This window comes from Neopelma chrysocephalum, unplaced genomic scaffold (genome assembly GCF_003984885.1).
Source record: "Neopelma chrysocephalum unplaced genomic scaffold, ASM398488v2 Primary Assembly neopelma1_68, whole genome shotgun sequence".
Classification (NCBI taxonomy): domain Eukaryota; kingdom Metazoa; phylum Chordata; class Aves; order Passeriformes; family Pipridae; genus Neopelma; species Neopelma chrysocephalum.
In genome coordinates, this window is record NW_020897727.1 from 7,796,300 (window position 1) to 7,820,499 (window position 24,200).

At 41.4% G+C, this 24,200-nt stretch overlaps 2 protein-coding genes across 2 annotated transcripts in view; one reads left to right on the plus strand and one right to left on the minus strand.

Annotated features, from left to right (window-relative positions):
- Positions 1-483: 483 nt before the first annotated feature.
- On the plus strand, positions 484-20,308 carry ZDHHC7 (zinc finger DHHC-type containing 7). Its single transcript, XM_027685059.1, has 8 exons — positions 484-633; positions 6,054-6,143; positions 8,395-8,717; positions 11,676-11,800; positions 15,377-15,473; positions 15,743-15,824; positions 16,995-17,125; positions 18,128-20,308. The coding sequence occupies exons 3-8, from the start codon at positions 8,412-8,414 to the stop codon at positions 18,302-18,304; spliced, it is 918 nt and encodes a 305-aa protein (XP_027540860.1). The 5' UTR covers positions 484-633; positions 6,054-6,143; positions 8,395-8,411; the 3' UTR covers positions 18,305-20,308.
- A 2,056-nt stretch (positions 20,309-22,364) lies between these two features.
- LOC113968544 (hepatocyte nuclear factor 4-beta-like) overlaps positions 22,365-24,200 on the minus strand; it is a 24,122-nt gene continuing 22,286 nt past the window's right edge. Inside the window, exon 10 of the mRNA XM_027685196.1 lies at positions 22,365-24,105. Within this exon, the coding sequence (XP_027540997.1) occupies positions 24,041-24,105 (65 nt within the window). The 3' untranslated portion in view covers positions 22,365-24,040. The remainder of the gene's footprint in view (positions 24,106-24,200) is intronic.

The following is a 24,200-nucleotide window of genomic DNA, read 5'->3' on the forward strand; positions in this document are numbered from 1 at the left end:
GCGCGCCCCTTCCGCCTCCCGCGGAAGCGCCGCCTCTCCCCTCCCGCTTCCGGGCTCCGAGGGCTCCGCGGGCGCGGTGGCGGCGGGCGCGGGGCTCCAGCGGCGGGGGCGCGGCCCCAGCGCCCCTCCGCGCCCAGGGAGCGGGGCCAGCGCCGCGGCTCCTCATGCTGCTGTTGCTGCCGCTGCTGAGGTAAATCCGCTCCCCTCCGTTCCCCGCGGCAGGCAGCGCGGTGGCCCCGCGAAGGGCGAGCGCGGAAGGTTACTGGGGATGAGCCGCCTTACGCCGGGCTGAGGGCTGGGCGCCCGCCCCGCTTCCCCGCCCTGCTGCTGTTTTGCTGTTTAGTGTCAGTTAGTGGGGTGGTTTGGGGTGTCTTGCCGCTTTTTTTTTTATTTATTAAAATAATCTGTAACCAGCCCAGCGCCCGGACGTGTCCCTGAGCCCCAGCGCGGAGTCTCAGGGAAGCGGGAAGGGGAGGGAGCAGCTCCTCATTCCCCTCCCCACCTTCCCGGCCGTGCCCCGACTCTCGCTCCGGGGAGTTTCGCTGATTTACGCGGTGCTGGTTTTCCTGATTTCCAGGAGGGAAGGACGGCGCTTGCAGGAAGTGGGGATGCAAATAGCTCCTAAATGAGAGGGTAGGTTGGTGCAGCGCGGCGTGAGTGTGATCTGTGCCGTGAAAAAGAGAACATTGGCTGCTTTCTGTACTGAATTTCGATACTGAATATACACTTGTGTGGTGGTATCAGGATGCAGAATTGCAGTGATGTAACTGTTTGCTTTGCTGGAGACATAATTAGGTTGAAGTCGCCGTGACTGTTCACATTAACAGACTTAAATTAGACCTTTTGAAGTGGATGCTCTCCAACTTTGAACATTTACAGATAAAAAGGAGCTGCGCTGATTCATTAGGAGATGAAACTGATGTGAAATTTTAGCGGTTTGAGATTAGAGTTAAATAGCTGAAAGCTCTGTGGCTAAAAAGAATTGATAATACTTTTCGTCTGTCTGAAACTTCCTTGGTTTCTCTTTAACAGTATATTTTGTATCGTATGGATCTGATGGATTTCTTTTTTATGCCTTTTATGAGGACAGAGAACTCATAAGGGAAGTGAATTGATAGAATTCTGCAGCAGGTGAAAGGCTGAAGATGAGGAACATTGAGGAAATGTGAGACTTTATATGTGTTTGATATGAGAAATGACTGAAACAAAGGCTTTAACATTCCTTTAATCAATATTGAAAGTTGCTAGTGAAAAGAGCTCAACTTTGACCTCTAACATTATTTTTTGGAACCTGGAAGGAAGAATCGTGTGGATATAATAGCTGACATAAAAATGTGTTTGCCAGCTTGATATCCCAGTGCAGTGAGTATATGTGATACCTGAGCTGCCTTCAGTTGAGTGCGAGGGTGGAGCAGGTACAGGTGAAGGCAGAAATTGGAATTAAAAAATTATACTCGAAAGTAGAATGTGATTCATCCAATTGCTGTTGGCAAAGGAGTAAAACTTCCAGCTTTCACGTAACAATGCTGATATTGCTACAAGCATGTAGCTTTGTGGAGTCTAATCTGAATTTGAGCCCGTGGCCCTGTTCCAAAGGAGGTCGGATTCAAAGCCCAGCCATAGATTGTGTTCGTGTCCTTCTCAGGTGAAGGTTGTTCAATCCAGAAGTGTTCTGTCCTTGCTGTTGTACCTCAGTGAGCTCTTGGTGTATCAGATCGTGTCTTTCTTTGCCTGGCACCAAAGTCTTGTGAAAGATGTTTTCTTTGACTTTCACGCGGGGGGAAAAATGTGTTACTGAAAAAATGCCCTGCTGGACATTTCTGGTGTTACTTTGTGCTTATGGAAAAGTGACTTGATATCAAGAATCTATTGGTTTTATTTCTTATAGCAAAGCTGTCTAATACTTTGTATAAATATATGTTCTGAAGACATGCATAGGTTTTTTTTCTTTAATTGTTCATAACTTGCTTTACCCTGAATTCTCATTGCTGGTTTTTGAGGGTGATGCTGCTGGCATAAATCATAGATTGGTTTGGGTTGGAAGGGACCTTAAAGATCATCTCATTCCAACCCCTTTGTGGGAACATCTTCAACTAGATCAGGCTGCTCAGAGCTCCATCCAGCCTGGCCTTGGACACTTCCAGGCATGGGGCATCCACAACTTCTCTGAGCAATCTGTGCCAGGGCCTCCCCACCCTCACAGGGAAGAATTTATTATCTAAACTAAATTTCCTCTCTTTCAGTTTGAAAAAAGACATGAGTAATTAGATGACCAGCTTCCCAGTAAGACATTCATATTAATGTCTCAGTACTTCTATATACCCTTTTTCTGAGGTTATTTAGAAGCAGCACATCCCTTTCAAAGCTGAAAAGAAACAATTCCAGTGTTTCCCCATGGGCTGGCACTGGCTGTGTAATAAGAGACTGGCATAAGGAGAAACTTGACTGTACTTGCTGAAGATTCTGTTGAATGTGTTGCATGTAAACAGCATCACATTAATTCCATGTTCCCACTGTAAAGTGTCCCTGTATGCCTGCAGTAGAGCGGATATGGACCAGTACAAGGAAAGGACTACAAGGCATAAATGGGAAATTGAACAGATAAATACAGTACAAAATATATTAAATTAGAGCAAAAGCAACAAGGATTTAGAGAGATGATAAGCTGTGCCACTGAGGGTATGGGATAGATTTCATAGAATCAACCAGGTTGGAAAAAACCTCCGAGATCATCAAGTCCAACCCTTGATCCAACCCCGCCGTGGTTCCCAAACCATGGTGCTGATGCCACATCCAGTCTCCCCTTAAACACCTCCAGGGACAGTAAATCCAACACTTCCCTGGGCAGCCCATTCCAATGGCTGATTACTCTCTCTGTAAAAAATTTCTTCCTAATATCCAACCTAAACCTCCCCTGGCAGAGCTTTGGGAATAAACTGATAATAACACTGGAGTTGTATCATGGGTCTCCATCACAAGCTGTTTCAGCTTTTCCAAAGTCCCAGGTCCCTGAAACTGGGCACATACCTTAGTAATTACAGCTAGCAGGAGTTGAGTCTGTCAGGCCTGAACTGGGATTGTTGGTGGTGGACTGGTTCATCTGAATACCCACTCTTCCAGCTGCTCCTCCACAGCTTGGGTGCTGAGGAAGGTGGACCTGGGCACCGGAGGAGGGGGTCCTGGTCCAGGGGAGGCTGTTGCTGGGCTGAGCTAAAGGGCTTCCAGTGCATTTGCTGGGTGATGGAGCTATTGGAGTAGTTTATTTGTTTGCTGGGAGGTGTCTGCTGCACCAGTCACTGGGAAAGAATTGAAACAAGCCACAGTTTACTTGTTAAATGGCTTTGCAGCTTGGCTTGCCTGGATCTGTAGTAAAAAGGAGGTTATTCATCTAAATTAGGCGTGACTGTGTACAGTCATTATCTGATGGATATTTATCTGTCAGCAGTGAATGGTCCAAATTGCCCATGGAATTGGATGCAGTAGAAGATTTGCCTATTTGGTTTACTTAGAATTATTTCTGCAGTTACTGAAGTTAATGTTTGTGCTGTAACCTTATAGTGAGTTCTGTAATTTTGATTTTTACCTGTGGTTTTTAGGTAGGATTTATGTATGTAACTGGGATTATTAGTCTACTGTGCAATCAATATGTGTTAGTGTCCCTACAACTATTGACTTACTGACATAAAATCAGAAATGTTGAAATAAAGGCATTTTCACTGAAATATGGGGAATCTTAGGAACTGTCTGTTGTGTAGCTTGAAGGAAAAGGCGACCAAAAAAGATTCAGGCTTTGGCAGCTGATGGATTTTAGCCTGTGTATGAATTCTTTTCTTTGTATCTGTTGAAAAAAATACAGATAAATTAGGGGTTTTTTTATGCAACAGTGCTTTTCCTTTCTTCCTCAGAAAATAGCAGGGAAAAGGACTGTGCTTAACCCTGAAGTGGCTTTTTAAAAATTTAATTATCAGCACAGAAGCCTCATGATACAAATAGTTATGTTGTGCCATTTGTCTTCCTAATGCCCTTGGTAAGCTTTGAGCAAACAAATTCTAGGCACAATCATTTACCATGTTCCCAGTGATCATGAGTTTATAATGCCACTTCTTCAAAAGTGTTTTTTTTCCAGTAATGTGTCTGCATTTCAGGCTTATGTTTCATTTACAGTGAGGTGTGGGTCAGATGAGACGTTCTCAACCTGAGAATTTTGGGAAACCCTTGAGAGTGGAACTGGATGGGATCAGGTTTAATATAACCATCTGTGCAAACAGATGACATTGTGCATGAGGCATTGAATAATTTAGTGTTATCTTCAAGTGCTAGATAAAGATTTTTAAAAGGTCCAATTAAAAGCTATTGCTTGGAGTATTAGGTTGAAGAGTAATGCTTTGTCCTTTTGTACTGTAAGTACACACCAAAGGCTCGGTGTAAATTTGGTTAGGACAGGCATTGAAGCAAATAAATAACAAAATAGCAAATAAATTAACAGTGGAAGAGAGCTGGGAGCATCTCAGTGGGGATGCTGAGCTCTTGGTCAAGTCTGAGTGCTTTCCAACATTGATCCTCCACCCTTGGAGGGACCAAGGTGGGGGGTTCTAGGCAGCTGGGGAGGAGAAGGAGAGGGGAAAATCACATGAGAATGACTAAATCTATTATTCTTGCAAAAGCTGAACTGGGGTAGCACTTCCACATAAGCGGGAAGTGGCGAGGCTGTGATAAACCCAGCTCTTGCACAGGATTGCAGTTGGGATTAGGGAACTGACTGAACAAATCACGTCCCGTTCTTGTCAATAAATTCTCTGTTTGCAATTCCAGCTGCTCACGGTGACTGGAATTTTTCACCTGCAGAGGCTGAGCAGTGGCATCTTCTATTGCCTGTCATCTCCAGCTCAGAAGGGGTGGGTGACACTGCAAATTAACGTGATACGCTCACCCCGGCTGCTGCTGCTGTGGTTCTGCTCAGCTGCCACAAAATGCCATGTCACTGACAACTTAATGGTTGAGCATTTCACAATATTATGAAGTTTAACAAAGGTATAAAAGCTTCCTTGTAAAGCAAACCAGAAAGCAATCAGTAGCTTCATGCAGTTCTATATAATATAGGTATTTTTAAACTAAAAGAGGGTCAGTTTAGAGTAGATATAAGGAAGAAGCTTTTTTTTAATGAGAGTGGTGAGGCCCTGGGACAGGTTGCCCAGAGAGGCTGTGGATGCCCCATCCCTGGAAATGTTCAAGACCAGCTTTCAATGGGGCTTGGAGCGACCTGTTCTAGTGGAAGCAGGATGTCCCTGCTCATTGCAGGGGGGTTGGACTAGATGGCATTTAAAGGTCCCTTTCAACCCAAACTATTCTATAATTCTGATATATGCATAAGAAGCACCTGCATTACCTTTTAGTTTTGGAATGGAATACATGAGTTTGTTTAAATAAGGCAAGAGGCTTCTCCTTTTCAGGGGAAATTTGCATTTGTGTAATTCCCCTTGAATTGGGAAAATTTGAAAATGAATATCGAGGAACTCCATCAGGAATGTTGTATTTGGAGAATGTTTTTCAAACAAGCTGGTTTCAGAAGCTTTACTTTGCAAAAAGTGACTTTGTATTTTCCATAGTTCTTAAATGTCAGAATCCTTATGTTACCCTCAAAATATATTAATTTAGATTAACCTTCCAGCTGAGAGTGATTTCCATGTCACAAAAATTTACTTTAAATACTGGAAAATAAAATAACTGAGGAAACAAACCTGAGTACTTCTTTAGCCAGCTTTAGTCAGACAGAAATTCAGGCCCACACCTCTTCTGTTCTCTTCCCCAAATAGAAATGTAACACAAGGTTTTGTGCTGCAGTCCTGCTCCAAATGCCATGTGGTGATATCCAAAAGTTAACAGCTAAAAATTTCAAGCTTTCAAGTGCCTGGTTTTTTAAATAAAATACAAACTTTTTCATTGGAAGTACATGCAGAGTATTTTAAAGTCCTGCTATTGATGTCTCTTATTTGTATTTAACACTGTTTTCCTGAGGAAGCTTTACTGATCAGTTTGGTGTGATGTCTTTTCAGATTACGTCAGATATGACTGCATATATGAATAGCCTGGGATAGCCCAAAGGAGGGACAGGATGTCACAATAACATACAAAACATTTGGGAGGTATGTGGGGTCTGCTTTCTGTTGTGCTAAAAAATTTCTTGGTTAAACAAAATGAATACAGTTATTTTGTGCCATTCCATTCTTAAAACATTTCTCAAAAGTTGTGTAAACCCATTTTTGATGAAATAATAACTGATGTGCCTCATTGTCTTCATATCCAGGTGCCAATTATGTAGGGTTGTGAAACTTGGATTTTTTTTTGACCACAAAGGGTGGTGGATATCCCAAAGTGCTATTGAACTTAATTGGCATAGATTGTAATTTTGAACTGCAAACACTTAAAAAGATTAGGATAATTTGAAGTGGCTGAAAAGAGGACCTTATCTAGGTTAAGTCAAGCTTGACTTGCTTTCAAGTGAAGTGAAGTTTGTTAGTTTTTAAGGTATTTTTCTAGTATGTGACTACCTTCATCCATGGCTTAGTAGCTGCACTGTGGCAAGAAGGGGGATTTTTGTCCATGAAAAACCCAGTGTGTGGACAGAAAACACAGTTTAACTATAGAAATTGTACTGGATCCAAGCACCAGAGCTGTGCTTCAGTTGTGCTGTTTCACAACGAGGGAATGTGTCCTTCAGACACGTCACTGTGTCCCAGGAATTTCCCAGCTATTTTAGCAGTTGCTCTCAGATCTGTGCTGCAACCTGCAGATACTTATTTTCATTTCTAGTTTCTTGGATTGTTCCTGCCTAATTCTAGCATTAAGGTGTAAGGATCAGAAGGATTTCCTGGGCAGAATATGTTTCTCTGATTCTTGATACAGCTTTTTAAAGGTTGTAGACAGACACACCTTCATCAAAAACGACCTCAGTGTGAGTCTCTTTACCTGGTAATGGTCTCTCGGACCATTCTGGAGGAACAAAGTGATCCCATATTCAAGGTCTTGGGATGGAAATTGAAGTGCCATAATTCCTACCAGTCGTATAATAGGCTGCCATTAATAAGGGAGAAGAACAGAGAGCTCTGCATGGCTGTCATAAATCAATATAAATGCTCTCAGGTTTCTCTCAGACATGGCCTTTAATAGCATGAATCAATATGATTTTTAGAACACAGTATACTTTTAAAGCAGCAGGGTATTCTTGAGGCATAATGTTTAAGCTTTAATTTGTCTCCTGTTTGTTGGTAGCACTTCAGTTCTGCCATTCTGTATCTTTGCTTCTCTGGAACATAATTCTGTTTTCATGAGAACTCTTAAGGTTTCAAGTCTTGTTTTTGTTCCACGTTGGAACGACAACAAAGCCCTAAAAGAGTTTTCACAGAATTAAATTAATTAATGTGTTCTTTGAAAATCTGATTGATGTAATCCACTGCCATGCTAATTTAACCACTACCATTTGTTTCCCTTAAGTTTGGTCTGATCTGAGACCGTTTTGTGAGTTATCCAATATATCTTTGTAACAGGCTTGTGGTTTTTCCAAAACAATAGCACTTTTGTCAACAAATTTAGCTGCTTTCTAACTTGCTGTGTTGTTTGTTGTGAGCAATGTATTAAAACAGCTTTATTTCCATTCTGTTTTTCCTTTCTGCTCTTCCCTCAGTTGCTGGAGCAGAATGAAAAGTGAACAGCCTGGTGCCATAATTTGCTGTTTTCAGGGAGACATGAGCTGTAATTTAATGAACACTTTGCCATTTTAGTTCGAGATAGAAGGGAGTGGTTGTGCTTTTTAACAGAAGAGGAAGAAGGGTTTATGGGCACAGCAAGATGGAAATGAAACCATTCTAAAATCCTTTTTTCAGGCACTAAAGTTCTGTGTTAGTGGTGGGGTGACCCTGTCTGGACTCCCCCACAAAGCTGGTCTGTGGCTCCTCTCCTCTGATGGACAGGGGAGAGAAAATATAACAGAAGGCTTGTGGGTCAAGATAAGGGCAGGGGGAGAGAAAATACAACAAAAGAGTCATGGATCAAGATAAGGGCAGGGAGAGCTCACTCAGCAGTGACCATCACAGGCAAAACAGGCTTGACCTGGGGAAATCAGCTTAAATTATTGCCAATGAAATCAGAGTAGAATAATGAGAAATAAAAACTAAATCTTAAAAACTAAAACCTAAAAACCTGAAAACTAAATCCCTTCTTTCATATTTCATCCTTATGTAGCCATAGGGTTGTTCAGGTTTGGATCCAGAAAACATCCCAGTAATCTGTTTCGAACTTGGATATTTTTTATCTTCCAGAAACAACGGACAAGAGCCACCTGGATTTCAAAAATGATGATGATGATAATAATAACGATGGTCTGTTTGGTTCCTGCAGGGCAAGGCCAGCAAACCATGCAGTCATCAGGGCACAGGTTCCGGGATGTCGAGCACCACCCTCTTCTCGCCGACAATGAGAGCTACGACTCCTCGTCCTCGGAGGCCGACATGGCAGAGAGGGTCTGGTTCATCAGGGATGGCTGTGGGATGGTCTGTGCCATCATGACCTGGCTCCTGGTTGTCTATGCAGACTTTGTAGTGACTTTTGTCATGTTGCTGCCTTCCAAAGACTTTTGGTACTCAGTGATCAACGGGGTTCTCTTCAACTGCTTGGCAGTGCTCGCATTGTCGTCACATCTGAGGACTATGCTGACGGATCCAGTAAGTATCCAAGAGCTCCTTGGGATTGGATTGTTCCACTTCTTTGTGAGGGGAACAAAGGGGCAGGCAGTAATCTCTTCTCTGTGGGGACCAGTGACAGGACCCAAAGGAATGGCCTGAAGTTGTCAGGGGAGGTTTAGGTTGGATATTAGAAAACGTTCTTCCCCCAGAGGGTGGTTGGGCGCTGACCAGGCTCCCCAGGGCAGTGGGCACAGCACCAAGGCTGACAGAGTTCAAGGAGCGTTTGGATGATACTCTCACTCATGGTGTGACTCTTGGGGATGGTCCTGTGCAAGGCCAGGAGTTGGACTCCATGATCCTTGTGGGTCCCTTCCAACTCAGCACATTCTGTGACTCTGTGATTTGCAGAAATGTTTGGAGAAGTCAGATCAGTCTTCTCCTGCTGGGAAAAGGAGTGTCAGACTCAAACCCCTCAAGGTTGAAGGCATGATATCTGTACCTGTCCTGTTGTTCTATTAATGAAACCATAAAGGATGAGTCAATTTAAAATTAATTTATGAGTATTAGACTCATGAAAAATACAGCTTATTTGTAAAATATTAACCCAGGCCCTGAAAAAGCTAATAAAGCTTTAGTCTTCTCTGTCCTATTCTTTTCTAGTATTTTTCCATCAGATATATTTTCAAAACTTGTATACCTTCATCCTGTTGTGCCATTTGAAATGTTTCTTCCATTTAAGGCACATGAAAGAGCTTTTAGAGGTAGACAAGCTGCAAAACCCCAGTCACACACTGGCATAAAGAACCACTGTCCTACATGATTCCTGCATTATTGTTTTTAGGTGTTTGGAGTCAGAGGGAAGGGAGATTTAAGCTGAACACACATTGAAACAGTGTAGGTGTAAGAGCTCTTGGAAGTGCTTAATAAGACTTTTACTCTCCAAGACATTAACTAGTTCATTTTGTACTAAAATCTATTATTTTTTTTTTTTAGGGAATAAATCCAGGGAAAGTGAGCTGAGGGGAAACCCATCTATTTTCTTCATATTTTTAAGACAATAACAGTGTAGAGAGAAGTTATGGGAGTGTTCAAAAAACCAGCAGGGCGTTGTAGTTAATGATTTTCTAGGTCTCTGATTTACTCTGAGCCCACACCCAGTGATGAAGTATTACAACTTCTACAAACTGTCACAGTAAGAAAGTTAATGGTTTAAGGATAGATTGCTTAAAAATATGTCCTGGTAAAACTGGGTGTCTTTCTAGACCTATGTTGTTCTCTATGGATAAAACACGATAAAAATTGAGATGAGTCACTGCTTTTTGCCTCTGTTCCTTTTCTGCTGACTCCTAGAATGGAAAACACAACTGTGTGATAGAAACTAAGATTGAAGGAAGAAAAGAATAAACTGCCTCAAAACATATGTGAATTAAATTTATTCTTATAAGTACAAAAATGGATTTTTCATGGAAAGGAATTGGCAACTGACTGAGACTGTGAAAGATGTTTTTGAAATAGAGCATATTTTTGTCAGCAAAATGCTAAGTTATCACCCTTAGTGACAGGCGAATAGGGCAATGTGAGACATTTTATAAGCCTAAATTTACCTGGAGCAAGATAAATCTGTGCTTTGGGAGTTCTCTCTGAGATAATTCACCACGTTTACACCAAAGTATTCACCTCCATGGGAACATTCATATTGCAAAATACACTTCAGGAGTTCACCATGAGTATTTAAGGAACTCTCTCAGTTTGTAGCCCTTCGAGGGCCAACTGGCTCAAGCTGGAAGCAGCACTTGGCCAAAGAGTTCATCTGGGGAAGGGCTTGGGCCATGCCTCAGATAATACAAACAGAAGTTTGTTATTCTAGGCCATAGGCAACAAAAAATTCCTGCCTAAGCAGAGAGGTGTTTTGGAATGGGATCTGAATGCCTGCTGGCTTCTTAATTCTGTCCCAGAACTTCCTTCAGGTGTGTGTATGGAGTGAGGATGTTCCCAGTGGGCTTTTTTTGAATGAGAACGAACTGCAGAACGTTGCAGAGGATTTAAGCCGACCCAGAGAAGGCTCTCCCTGAGGGAAGGAAGTGCTGACCTGGAGGGGTTGGTACAGAGAGGCCACTGCACTTTGTCACATCCCAGTTTATTTCACAATCACTTCCTCTCCCTGATAAGCCTTAAACTCCATAAATGAGCAAGGGGACAATGGTGCTGTCCTTTCTCTTTTTACTAATCCAAAGTTAGATTTTGAACTCAGGAGGCTCTGGGTTAATATTGTTCCCGGAAGAAGCAATTCCTGACCATCCTCTTCCTCGTTGTGTTCAAACAGCAGCTCTGTGATGAACAGCTCAGAACTAATCACTAAAAATTAATTTGTTTTCCTGATGGATTATTTTTCTTCTGAATCAGTTCCTTCCCCTCTTCACCATGAAGCTACACAAACTTTACAGCAGCAGAAGGTAGCAGAGATGTAGAATAAAGAAGCCAGTGGTGGTTCTTGCCAACAGCGTCCAAGCTAAAAGTTTAAGGAAAAAGGGATGACAGTTGGTTCTAAAACACTTGTGTACATGGGGCAGGTGGCTAAACCCTGGTTCAGAGACTTGAAATAACATCTTTCAAGTAGTTGCTGATTTAACTTTTGTGGATGGCTTGGCCCAATAATCAAATGTCACAACAAACATTCAGAGTAACTTAGCAAATAATGTACCTGGAGGTCAAGATGTGTCTCCTTCATTTCTGTGAGCTGGTGACAGTATGTTCTGTGAGAATTATGCTAATACTTGGCCATAGATGAGTCTTGCTGAAATGAAGCTGAATTTGAGGTCAAGCAGAGGTAATTTATTCATTTGGAATTGATTGAGGCTTATAGCAGACTGGCTTTGAATAAATGAACTTATTTCAGCAATTATCCTGAGGTTGCTGGGATGAAGTCTATGAAAGGTATTTTTAAATGCTCTCATGCCATTTAAGAAGCTTTCTCTCCTCTAATTGAAATGATTTCAGGGGGCTGTGCCCAAAGGAAATGCCACTAAAGAATACATGGATAATTTGCAACTGAAACCAGGAGAAGTGATCTACAAATGTCCCAAGTGCTGTAGTATCAAACCTGAGCGTGCACATCATTGCAGGTAGGCCAGGGGGGGCTTTAAACAGGTCTGCATATTGAAATGTGGAATAACAACTGATATTTATGTTAGTTTTTTCCCCCCACAAATTTCTTTTGGTATCCAATAAACTTTCAAATTTGTACATTGCAGAGTATTTTATAAACATAACATACTATGGCTAAAAATGAATGTGAACGAGGGGAAAGGAGCAAGAGACTCAAAGAGTTTTAACAATAATTGTGCTCTGGTGTTTTAAATACTTTTTGATCTGTGAATATACTTTTTGATCTGTGAATATTTTTTCCTGTGCATCCTTTCAATTACTGTACTGTATTCTGGGTAATGCAGGGCAGAGAGAGGAATCTCAATTTTCTGAGAGAAGCTGATTGAAGAAATGACTCCTGCAATCTTAAATTAACAAAATACAGAGTAATTTTAAACAATCACTTTAATTTGTGTCATTTCTTCATATGCATTTGAGGTTATATGTGAATTGGCAGATTATCTTCCCAAGGTTGTATAAATAATTGGTTAAATTGAAAATTCATTTTAGTAAGGACAGAAGTGATGATAATTTGAACTAAACATGCTATGGAAGAGATAGTAAATGCATCCATTTTTAATTAATCCTCAAATCTTTTGAGTTTTCAGGCACTGTGGATTTGCTTTTGTAGTGTTTATTGTGTAAGAGCTGAAAATAGAAGTGGCTGCATAATCAGGACTTACATAAATATGTAAATGTTTCTGGTGGCTCTCTCTAGGTGTGGGGAGTGCTGTGGATTGAATTATGAGGAGCATTAAATTTTAGTGCCTGTCAAAAGGACAGAGTGAAGTCTTGTCAGGGCTCTCAGATTGTTCTGCAGGTTTGTGGTTTGTGAATGCAGAGTCTGGGTGGGTGTCACTAATCCGTGTGAACGTCACGCCCGAGGAGCTCTTTCCATTAGAAACACTCAGCCTTGGCACTGGGAGCTTGTTCTTCTCTCAGCTGTGAGTGGGTTTTTGTATCTGGAGTGTGAAGAGAGAACTTACATGGATAAATAGTCAAGTATGGAATTACCTTCAGTAGGTTTCTCAGGGATGCAGTGACACTCCTCTGCAGTGAGTCTGGTTCTTTGGCTTTATTAGCTCTGGAGTGTTCCCTGAGCACAGCTGTGCTCAGGGCTCGGGGGTGGAAGCAGCACAGCTGCTTTCTTGGGGCAGAATAGAAGCTGTAAATCCCTGAGGATCCAAAATAGCTGTGTGCAATCTGCTCAGATGGCCTGGCATCGTGTCCAGGGGATGTGCCAAAGGGACACCTGAGAGCTCAGCTGAGCGTGGGTTGGATCTGGGATCTTGCTGATTTTCTCATCTCATGTTTAGGTAAGTTCCCACAGAGACTTTGCAGGTAGCTGTGTAAAGTGTTTCTCACATCTTCAGTCCTGGTAGGATTTACTAATTTGGAAGGAGCCCTAAATGAAGACATCATATGTTAAACTCTCAATATGGGAGGAAAAAAAAGCTGGAGTGTCAGAGAGCCTGGGGCTCAAATACATTGTTTATAGCGACTATTTGAGCAACAGTTATTGTTAAAGCAGAGCAAGAACAGAGAGTGTCTACAATGAAGGAAATCTCTGATACTTTCAAAGGGTTTGTTTTCCTTAAGCACCTGTTTAGGGACCCAGCTTTGTGTGTCTTATGTATGAATTGTTCTGTTTTAATCCCTGGTAAAATATTCCATAAGATGTTCCATGGGCAAAGGATGCATTTTGGTGCTTGCTCAGGGCAAACCTGGCTGCACAGAACATGTGAAAGGGAAAGCCAGAGGCTCACGGTGTATGTGGTATCCTTTTGAAAGGCTGCTCTCATGTTTCTCTCAGCAGTTGGATTTCTGGTTTAGTTGTCTTTGTTTCTGTTAATGTGATTCTCTGCCCTAGATTTATCACTGCAGAAGTTATCAAATAGAAAAAAGGTTTCTTTGATTATGCTGCCAATTTTTTATTGGTTTACAAACCCATTCCAAGGACATTAAAAGGATGGTCTAGTCCCAAGTATTTAAAGTGGCAATTTGCTGATAGAAGAGACTTGAAAATGGAAATTGAAGTTGGTTCCTGTTGGGAAATACTTACACTCAAAGCCACAGTGCATGTTTTGAGTAGTAAATTATTAACAGAAGAGACTCTTATGATGTAGTTATGAAAATTGTTGTGCAACACTGCAACAGTTCTTTTAAGGAAGAAAAATAGTTTCATAATACACATTAGTGATGGGAAAAAGGACGACACTTCTATTTACAGCTAAGTATCTATGAAATGCATTAAACTGAGATTTTACTGAGCAGTTAACATTCTCACCATAAGGAAGAGTCTTGTCCTGAGTTAATGGGGTTGGGATTTCACTGAAGGAGCACAGCTGTCAATATTCCTGCCTGTTCTGAGCACCTGCATTTGTGTGTGGGGAATTGTCACTGAGAGTCAAGTCACTGAGATGTTTCCATCAGTCTTCCTGTGGATATCTGTTATCCAGACCAATTTTTAGCTGTGTTTTCTTGAATGTTACCTTTGGCATTCAGAAGTGCAGTTGCACCTGCCTGAGTTCCTGCAGCAGCAGTGCCCAGCTGGAGAAAACCTTCCTTCACCCACAGCTCCTTGTTCTCACCACCAGTTCTGCTCCTGCCTCTTGTGTAGGGTGGAAGTGAAATGACCCAGATTTCCCCAAACTCCCGCTGCATAAACATCTGTACTTGCACTATGGAAGGAATAAAATACAAGTGATGGGGTAGGAAGAAGGCAAAACCACTGTTTTAAGCCATGCTGTGAGATTGGGAATGAAGGCGGGGTTCCAGACATCTGATGTCTTGGAGAGCTTTGTGTGGGCTTGTGAGAAATTCTGAATGAGCAGCAGTGAGTCCTGCCCACCTCACATCCTCCAGTGCTTGGCTTGATTGAGTCTGGATATGATTTTACTCAGCACTTCACATTAATATTGTTTTTAGAGTGACAGCACAGATTCTGTGTTGCATCAAGAGTCTTGCATGGTTGTGGTACCTGGAGTTAACTCACCTTCCCCCAGAGCTCAGGAAAATGAGAGGCTGAACTTGCAGCAGCAGGTGGTGAAATGAAAATCTTTTGAAGAGCCTTCTGAATGTCTTCCCTTGGGTGATACTTGTTTTTCTGTGTCAGAAAGTTGTTGCAGTGTTTAGTTCTGGTATTGGCATTTCAGATGTTACAGGCACTGATTAAAAAGTCATTTGCACCAGAGGATGGATCGTCTTTAATGTGCATAAAACAAGAGGCAGTGGGAATGTGGGGTTTGCTCATTCAGTGCCACAAGTGTCTGAATTGCCTGGATTTGCTTGATTGTGTATTTGGTTATGGAATGATTCTCATATTAATACTGGGGGAGGGTTTGGGAAGAATATCTTATAGTTAGTTTTGTAGCAACCTAAAGCCGAGTTGTGAGCAAGCAAACAGTTTCTATAAAGAAATGCAAATAAAATCACTGTTTTACAGTTCGTCAAATATTTCAGCACGTCATCATATGACCACTGGATACCCTTGTTTCTGCTTTAAAATGTGAGGTGTAATTTCCCAACAGAAGCCTTTGTTTCCTTTCTTCCAGTATTTGCAAGCGCTGCATCCGAAAGATGGATCATCACTGCCCCTGGGTGAACAACTGTGTTGGGGAGAAAAACCAGAGGTTTTTTGTTCTGTTTACGGTGGGTGAAAATCAACATTCAGTCTGAATCTACCTTAATTATAACAATTTTGGTTGTGCTTAGTACCAACTAACGGCTTTAGGGCACAATTGTGGTGTTGTTTTGGTTGGGTTTTTTTTTTCTTTCTATGCCAGCTATTCTCCAAACAGGAAGATATTTCTCCTCGTACTCATTTAAATCTTGTATAATGCTGTTATTTTAAGCAGTCTTTATTTTGCTGTGTTCTCTGCAGTAACAGTCAGTGAAATGGTGCTGTCTCTTGTTTCCAGATGTACATAGCCCTAATTTCAGCTCATGCTCTCGTGCTCTGTGGGTTCCAGTTCTTCTCCTGTGTCCGAGGGCAATGGACTGGTAAGCAAATCTTTAACTTTCATTATCATAATCTAGCAGATATTAAGGAAAAGCCATAGCATTCCACCTATTTCAGTCCCTCATAGGAAATATTGCAGGAGTTACATCTTTAAGTGAAGTCCTAAACATATTTTACATCTTTCTCCCGTTTTTCTTTTGTTGTTTTTTCCCCTCGTTCCTTTAGACATTCACTGTAAGAGCTGTGGCTGTCAAGGGCATTCTCACACTCTTTACACATAGTAATGATTTACTACCTCTGTAATAGGAAGGAAACAGAGCTGGTCCTCAGCCACCTTAGCACTGTATCACCTAAAGCTGCCAGCTGGGCTTTGCATGTTTCACCACAATTCTGGGAATTACATCTGAAATTTAGACAAATTTCTCCCTCGTTCTGTTGTCTGGAGCCAACTGTGGGGCTCTTGTAGAAAAGAAATTTCCTAAACTGTCCCAGATTTTTTGTTTAGGCCTCTGATTTGCATTTCCTAATGTTCCAATGTGCTCGTTCTGGTTGTGTGCCTTTGACAGAAGGTGGTTGATTAAATGTTCTTCCTGGAATCTGAAGCAACAGGGAAATCTGTGTGACACTTTTTTTGCTGAACATTTCATTAAATGGGTGGAATCTTAGTCCATTTTTTACTTGAAACATTCAGCCTCCTGTATATATCCCATCTCTTCCTTGTTTAAATATAATTGAGTTAATCAGTTGATCAAAGGATCTCCAGAGATGTCACTGTCAAGTGTAAGGCAGAACCTGATTACTTTGTGTGGTGAATTAAAAAAGAGAATAAAGCAATCACAGCCAAATGGAACATCTGTATTAACTGGCAAGTCAGAGCTGACAGTGGGGATGGTTTTTACAGCAGCTGTCATGCCTAGAACTCCAAGCTGCTCTCACATGTGCAGTTCTGAGCACTTAAATCACTTCATGTGCAAACATCTATTTGATATCCTTGAAATACCACAAATGGTATCTCGTGCCTTACAGGAAGCCAGAAGTGTTACTTCCATGAAATTCTTTATTTCCTTGCTCAGCAAATAGAGCTGCTGCAGTGCCAGAAATTAGAAGTTTGTTTTAATTGTGAAATATTGTTTCAAGTGTCAGGTATTTATAACATGCTCTGTAGATTTTTTTTGTTGTGTTATTTATAACTACATGTATCATTTTCACAGAATGCAGTGACTTCTCCCCACCTGTAACTGTGATCCTGATGATCTTCTTGTGCCTTGAGGGTTTTCTGTTTCTCACTTTCACTGCAGTCATGTTTGGCACCCAAATCCACTCAATATGCAACGATGAAACGGTAAAAAACCTCTGCTTTTTTGTATCCTATAACAGTAACTCTGGGGAGATGTGATTAGATATTGGTTTATTGCATGAGGAGGAAACTGCAAACCTGAAATAGCTCATTTTTATTTTCTGCAGTTGCAAGGATGAAATCCTTCCTTGGGGGTTGCTTTCTAACAGAAGTTACTGCGCTGTTTGCTTTTCTGACACACGTTTTGTAATTAGGTTTCAATGACAAAGATTGCACAGCTTCTGACTTCAGTTTTGACTTTCACTTCTTAACTCTCACAAACTCCTGGGATGTGTCATAGGAAGTGTCTGATTTTTCTCAGGTTTACACTTAAAGTAGCTGTTCTGTCTCAGCCCTTCACACTACACTTTCATACACTTTGTTACAGGATAAGCATAGTTTGGGCCTTAGATCTGCAGTGTTACACCTTCAGAGCATGTTTTGGGATGGGCAATTAACTGGAAACATAAGGAATTTAAATCTTGTGACTGTTCAATATTTTCTCCTGCGAGGCTGTTTAAAAGTGTATTTCTGTACTGAGTAATAACTGTGAAAAACAGTTGGTAAATATTGAGCCTTCATTAGTGGGAAGTACAAAAAAATGATCATCAGAATAATGCATTTGAGAGAGTAATCCTGGCTCCAGTAATTGCAGTGCAGGAGCCTTATTGTCTGGTTTCATTAACTAAGTAAACAACTTGTAGTGTAGGTTTATTACATGTAGACTCTCTACTGTAACATCAGTTTTTCTGGTCATTTTACCTTTTAGCTTGAGGGGGAAAGAGATACAGATAGACAAACCTTCTTCTTGTACACATTTAGTATTCTGAGTCCTCTGCCCTGTACCCACAAGGCTAAAAAAGTTTCTAATTTCTTCCTTACTAAATAAGTGAAAGAAAAAGGAACTAATCAGCTCGGTAACTCTACAATAAAAATGCAAAATGAGTTTTGATGACAGATATTAGATTTTACTAACCTTTGGACTCACCAGTACGTGTTTATATACAGGAGATTGAAAGACTGAAGAGTGAAAAGCCAACATGGGAGAGGAGACTCCGCTGGGAAGGGATGAAATCAGTTTTTGGGGGTCAGCCTTCACTCCTGTGGATCAATCCCTTTGCAGGATTTCGGATCAGGCGACTTCTACTGCGAGGAAAGAAAGGAGGACCTGAGTTTTCTGTTTGAGCCTAAATATGCTGGAACTTGCAAGAATTCTATATAATATTTATTTTGGGGCCAGAGAAGGCTGTCTACATATAATCTGTGACCAGGTGAAACTGATATCAGACATTTGCTTGTAGCAAGCAGAGTTTTCTACGTTTATTGTCACAGACATCTCATTAATTCAGAGACAGGAACTGGATCTGCAATGGTCTGAACAGCAAGATACCAGAGGAAAAGCACGTGGTCACACTAAAGAAGCCAAATGTTGTCATGCTACTGTAATTTATTTTATGAGATTACTTACCCATTTTTTGTTAAACCCTTTTTATTTGATAAATGTTTGGGGAATTACCTGTGTGTTTTTATAAGAAGTATATCCTTAGGTGCAGTTGTCAATCAGAGGGAGGAGCATTAGGGTGGAAGTTGATCTCCAATGAGACTTAGCCTTCTAAATCCAGATTTCAGGGAATAGTGCTTTGTTCAGTTCTCATTTTTTCAGTTTGTCCTAATAAACAGAGCTGTACTCCTGTGTCCCGCTCCAGGCACACATTCCTCATATGCAAGTGACTCCAGGGGCTGGTGCCCGGCCCAGCACTGCACAGCACAGGCACTGTCACCCCCTGCCCAATGTCTTCCCAGGCTCACTGAAGCACGGCTGTGGTTGGCACTGTTCATCTCCTCTGGCATTTTGGGAAATGCTAAATCTTCCCTGAACAACTCCTGGCTGTGGGCCAAACCCTGCCCAAATCCTTAATGCATTGATTCCAGGGGAACTGGATGTGGATAGTTCGTGTCTTAGGCCTGTGCAGGGATGAGTGGGACCAGTGACTGTATCCTGCTGTGTGAGATTGAAAGAATGTACTGCAGATGGAGGGAATTCACTGAAAACAGCTGTCTTTGTATGGTCTTGCTCTGCCCCTTTTTTATTGTACAGACTTCTAGAAGGAAAGCTGTTAATGATCCCTTAGACAAAGACATCAGGGGAATGAGGGAAGTTGCCTCTTTCTCAAGTTCAGCACATCTTAAATGTAGAAACGTCTGCTGCAATAGAACAAATTATTTTGAATTTAACCATTTCCAACCAAAACTACTCTGAGGAAATGAGAGCAATATAGATCTAGAACTGCTTTATGTGGGCCTGACAAACAACAGTAGTGCTAAGAAATGTTCATAAATCTGCAAGTAATGAAATACAAGCTGCAAGTAATGAAATTCAGATAAAAGTGGATTCTTTAAAAATTGCATTTAGACTATTTTTTTGTATTACTGTTAATCTATAAATCACTGACAATATAAAGGATAAAGCAGGAGCCTTGATGCATAGCTTGAAATCGTGCCTAGAAAGTAAATAGCTCCCTGTTTTGGGACTTGCCTTAAAATTGTCCTGTTCTTGCTTTTGCTCAGCCAGTAGCACTGATGACCTGTCCCACCTCCAGCAGTTCCACGTGCTGCAGAATCTTGCATTACAATGTTTATGCACTGCACAAGCTGTACTTTCTTTTTTCAGTGAGCTGCTTCTCCATCTCTTTGTAACAGTTTGTGGCATCTTGATTCAGCTTCATCAGGTTTTGTACTACTGGGTGGGTGAAATTCCTGAGGGATCCATGGATTATCTACGGCCCTGTGAACAAAACTGTGCAATACTGTGGAATATGTTCACTTTGCTGGGGGGGATGGATGGTGTGTGATGCTGGAGAATTCCTAGGTGGAAATCCACTGAAATTGCAGTCAAACGAACAAAAGTGTCTCGTGTAGCTGAGGGGAAAGCTGGAAGTGCCACAAAAATTTGTGCATATTCAGTTGCACACCTTAAAAGTTTGGGGAAAAAAAATGTGTCTGGCTTTATCATGAGGCTCTTAATGTGTATATTGTTTAATGATGGAAATCAGAAAATATCACTCCAAGCAGTTAAACCCTGTGACTTAGCAAGTGTGTGTGTGTGTGTGAAATCCGGGTTACTTGGCTTTTCAAACCCTTCTGTTGTAATTTTTTTAATGTAAAAAAAAAATAAACTAATTAATTGAAGTCTTAGTTGATTAACTTCTCTATATGTCACTTTTTTTGCACATCTATGTTCATATTCCCATGTATTTAGGCTGAACAACTTCAGGGTAATTGTCTTGCATCTTTTGGCTTGTAATTTGTATTTATTTATATCAAGTGACAGGTGATATTCCTCCAAATTAAAGATGCTCCTCTGCTTATTAAGGGGATTAACCTGCACTACCCTGCTTAGCTCTTGGGCATTTCCTTTCCTGCATCCTTGTTATAGAACCATGGAATTGTTTGGGTTGGAAGGGACCTTAAAGATCGTCTTGTTCCATCCCTGTTTGTCTGAGGAGAGTGGGAAAACATGGGAAAACTTAGCATGGTATTTCAGGCTTTGCACTTCCAAGGTATTTGTGTAAAATACAGGTTTGGATTCCCCAGTTTCTCTGTGCAAATGTTGGCTTTTTCCTCTGGTTCTGCAGCTTCAGGTGCAGGTTAGAGACGAGGAGCTCACAAGTGTCCACCCCATAAAGGTGAGAGGAACAAGGTTTCCAACAGTGAAGGATGGAGAGACTGGAAACAGTTTATTTCCCATGTGCTATAATTCTAAAAAATACTTGGATATGTTTTCTGGGTCTAATATCACACTTTTCTACACTGCTGTTTCTATAGAGAAAATAGCTCCAAAGACAGGAACACAGACTTTGTGCCAGTGCTGCTTGTGTTTATAAGCAGGTTAATGATTTGATGATGTTTGTGTGCCACAACAGTTGGGCTGGGCTGTGTTTACATATATTTTAGGGAAGAGCTTGTTTACTCTCCAAAGGGAACAGACGTCTCTGCAGATGGATCCTGACAATTTATCTCCTTTTTATTTTCTTGTTTAATTTCCAGTAGTAACGTCAATATTGTTTCATGAACCCTGGGCAAGCAGCAATTCATTTATAGGCTATTTTATGCCCTCCTGTGCACAAATGTTGTGTTTCTACAATTGTTCTCACTTCTTTCTGTTGGTACCATGGTCATATGTGAATGTATTTAATGCTACTGGAGAAGGAAAGTGGCTTAAGGGGTTTTGAAATACAGAAACTGGACTGTAAAATGATGGTGGAATATGTTAATAACACTAAAAGAAAGTGCACCAGCACTGGTTCTGTATATTTTTTCAAGTGTTACTCTTCTGAACAGAGTTACAGGTCAGCTCATGTGAGGTACTTTGTGGTTTAATGTGAGTCGATGCTTCTTCATTGATGAGATTAATTTTTTATTTTGCTTCTTTCACTCTTTTTTTTTTGTGTGAGTGTGTGTTCTGAATGTCTTAATTTATTTTAGCCTTTCCCGACTGTGTCCTAGTAGCACATGTGCTACTGTAAAGCACAGCACTCTTGTCATACCCAATGAGAGCTCTGGGAAACAGCCAAGAGGCATCAAAGCAATCACAGGCTTAGTGTCTTAATAACATAAGTGAAACTTTGCACCTCCAAAATATTGCTGCAATTTCTCTTTAATACTGTAGTGCAAGATAAAGTTAATGTAGGATCTAAATTCAATGTTAATGAAGCCCAATATTATAATTGGCAAGGAAACAGATAACTTAGAAATAGGTAAGACTTTACTACCTGACATGCACCATTCTCATAAGCAGTGGCATCTTGCCCAGCCACTGGAATATTCTTAAATAATGGCTTGGAACCTCTTTGGTGAACAAAATCATGATTCTAATAAATCTAATGAAATAGTCACTTCCAAGGTATATTTGCATAAGAATATTGGTTTGATTTAGAGTGGGGTTTGACATAGGGAAGCCAGAAAGGGGTTTTTACTGTGAATCTATTTTGGGCCTTAATGGAGTAAATTATTCTTGCTGCAACCAGCTGAACAGTGGGGGCTGAATCTGATATCCACTGGTTCCTGGACAACTTTATTTTCCTCTATAATATCTTAGATTGTTAATTCCATCAGTCTCAGTGAAAGCTGGGCTTTGCAGCCATAGATGATTCTTTTTTATGAAAAATAATTCCCAAAGCTATTTGCATTGGAGAAACCAGTGGAGAACCTTGGGAAGGGTTTTGAATAAAGACAAAAGGCAAACTGTCCATATGAAATATGAGAATATGGAATTTATTTCCCCCCTAGATTTATTTTCTTACCATTAACGAGTATAAATGTACATTTAATGTCTTGAAAAGGAATGTAATCGACCTGCTGGAGGAACTGGGAGCAATGTTGGCTCGGTGCAGTTGCATCTGTCAGGCAGCAGGAATGCTTCCAGGGGAACCTGCTTTCCAGACAGAGCTGTTTCAAATGGAAGTTATCAGCATATAATGTCAGATCAAATTCATCACAGGCAGGAGAAAAATAAAACATTGTGATCCAGGTGAAATTCAACCCAGTCTTTGATGGTTTTCAGATCTCTCTGGTGCTGTAGAATGGCAACACTAAATATCTCCCCAAGGAATGAATACCGAGTGTTCCACTTCTGGTGGAAGTTCAGCTGCTCCTCCCAACTTCTCTTTCAATTGATAAGATCACATTTCCATGGTGTTCTCCCCCAGGGAGCTCCAAGTGCTTCAAAAAGCCACCACTGGGCACCACCATCTCAGTTTTGCCGTGAACAAGGCCATGCGTGGGTTGGGATTTTATCCAGTGGGACAGCACTAAGAGTTTTCCATCATGTCCTAATGTTCAGTGTGGCCACTCCTGCTCCCTCCAGAGCTGTCTGACAGAGGTCATTGTACAAATGAGCATAAGTTTTGTAGAACTGATACTCTGCTTTCTAATGAAGTCCCATTCATTGAAATCCACTCCACAACACAAATACCAGGCTTTAGGAACACTTGAGGCTGTACAGTCATGGTTGGGCTTATTTAACCAGTTGTAACATGGTTAATGGTTGGTCACCTACCCCTGATTAAGTTTTACATGAAGTGCAGAAACACCTAATGTTTTAAATATAAACAGTGTTTTTCTAAGTGGCTCACAGAAGATCTGCCTCTTCTTTTTTTTGGCTAATTTTGAGCTCTGAAGTTTAGGTTGCAGATACTACAAAGAAATAGGAAACTACAGCAAAATCATATCTGTGTATGGGGAAAAGGTGTTTTGGGGCATTTTTTGTTATGTGTGTTGCACAAAGCAGGGATTGGGTAAGTCAACAGCTCCTTGAGCTGAGGGTTTCCCAGAGCAGCAGCCACGGAGTGGGGCGGAGATTCTCGCTGCCCTCTTGGAGCTGTGTTAGAAGTGCTCACGAAGTAGAAGGTCCATCAAATGACTTACAACTGGGCTCCACATATACTGGAAATGATGGAAAATGACAGAATGTTGGCATTCCTGATCATAAATAATAACTAATCAGCATTAAGTGTTGGCTGGCCTGTGTGGAACAAGGCACCTCTGCGTGGAATAAGAAACATTTGGCCTGGTAAAGGTTATGAAGATATTCCTAAAGCTTAATGTGCAGCAGGAGAAGGGAGTGTAATTAAATTTTTGATGGGAATAGACCTTTCCATAGCGATTCAGGACACGCTGTACATGTTAGTGGTTACCAGGAGCTGTGTAAGGCACTTGTTTGGATGCAGAAAGTGGCTGAAGGCTTTAAAAGGGTCATGATTACACCAAGCAAGGCGATAACAAACGCAATCAGAAGCCCTGCTCCAAAGAGCTTGCAGTCTTGGTCCTGCTGGGAAGAGCATGAACCCCAATCCCTTGTGCAAAGGTGGTGGGAATTCCCAAGGTGAGGATGCTGCTGCAGGCTGGGACCTGGTGCTTGAGTCACAGCTGAGACAGGGTGTGAGCGACGGGTCCAGCTGCGGGCAGGGGGGTGCTGTGCTTTGCCTCTGCAAAGAGAAAGGGCCCGTTTCACTGTCAGCATGGTTTCCACATTGCTCCCAGCTTCTCCTTCCACCTCTCCCTATAAAATCTCCTGCTTGGG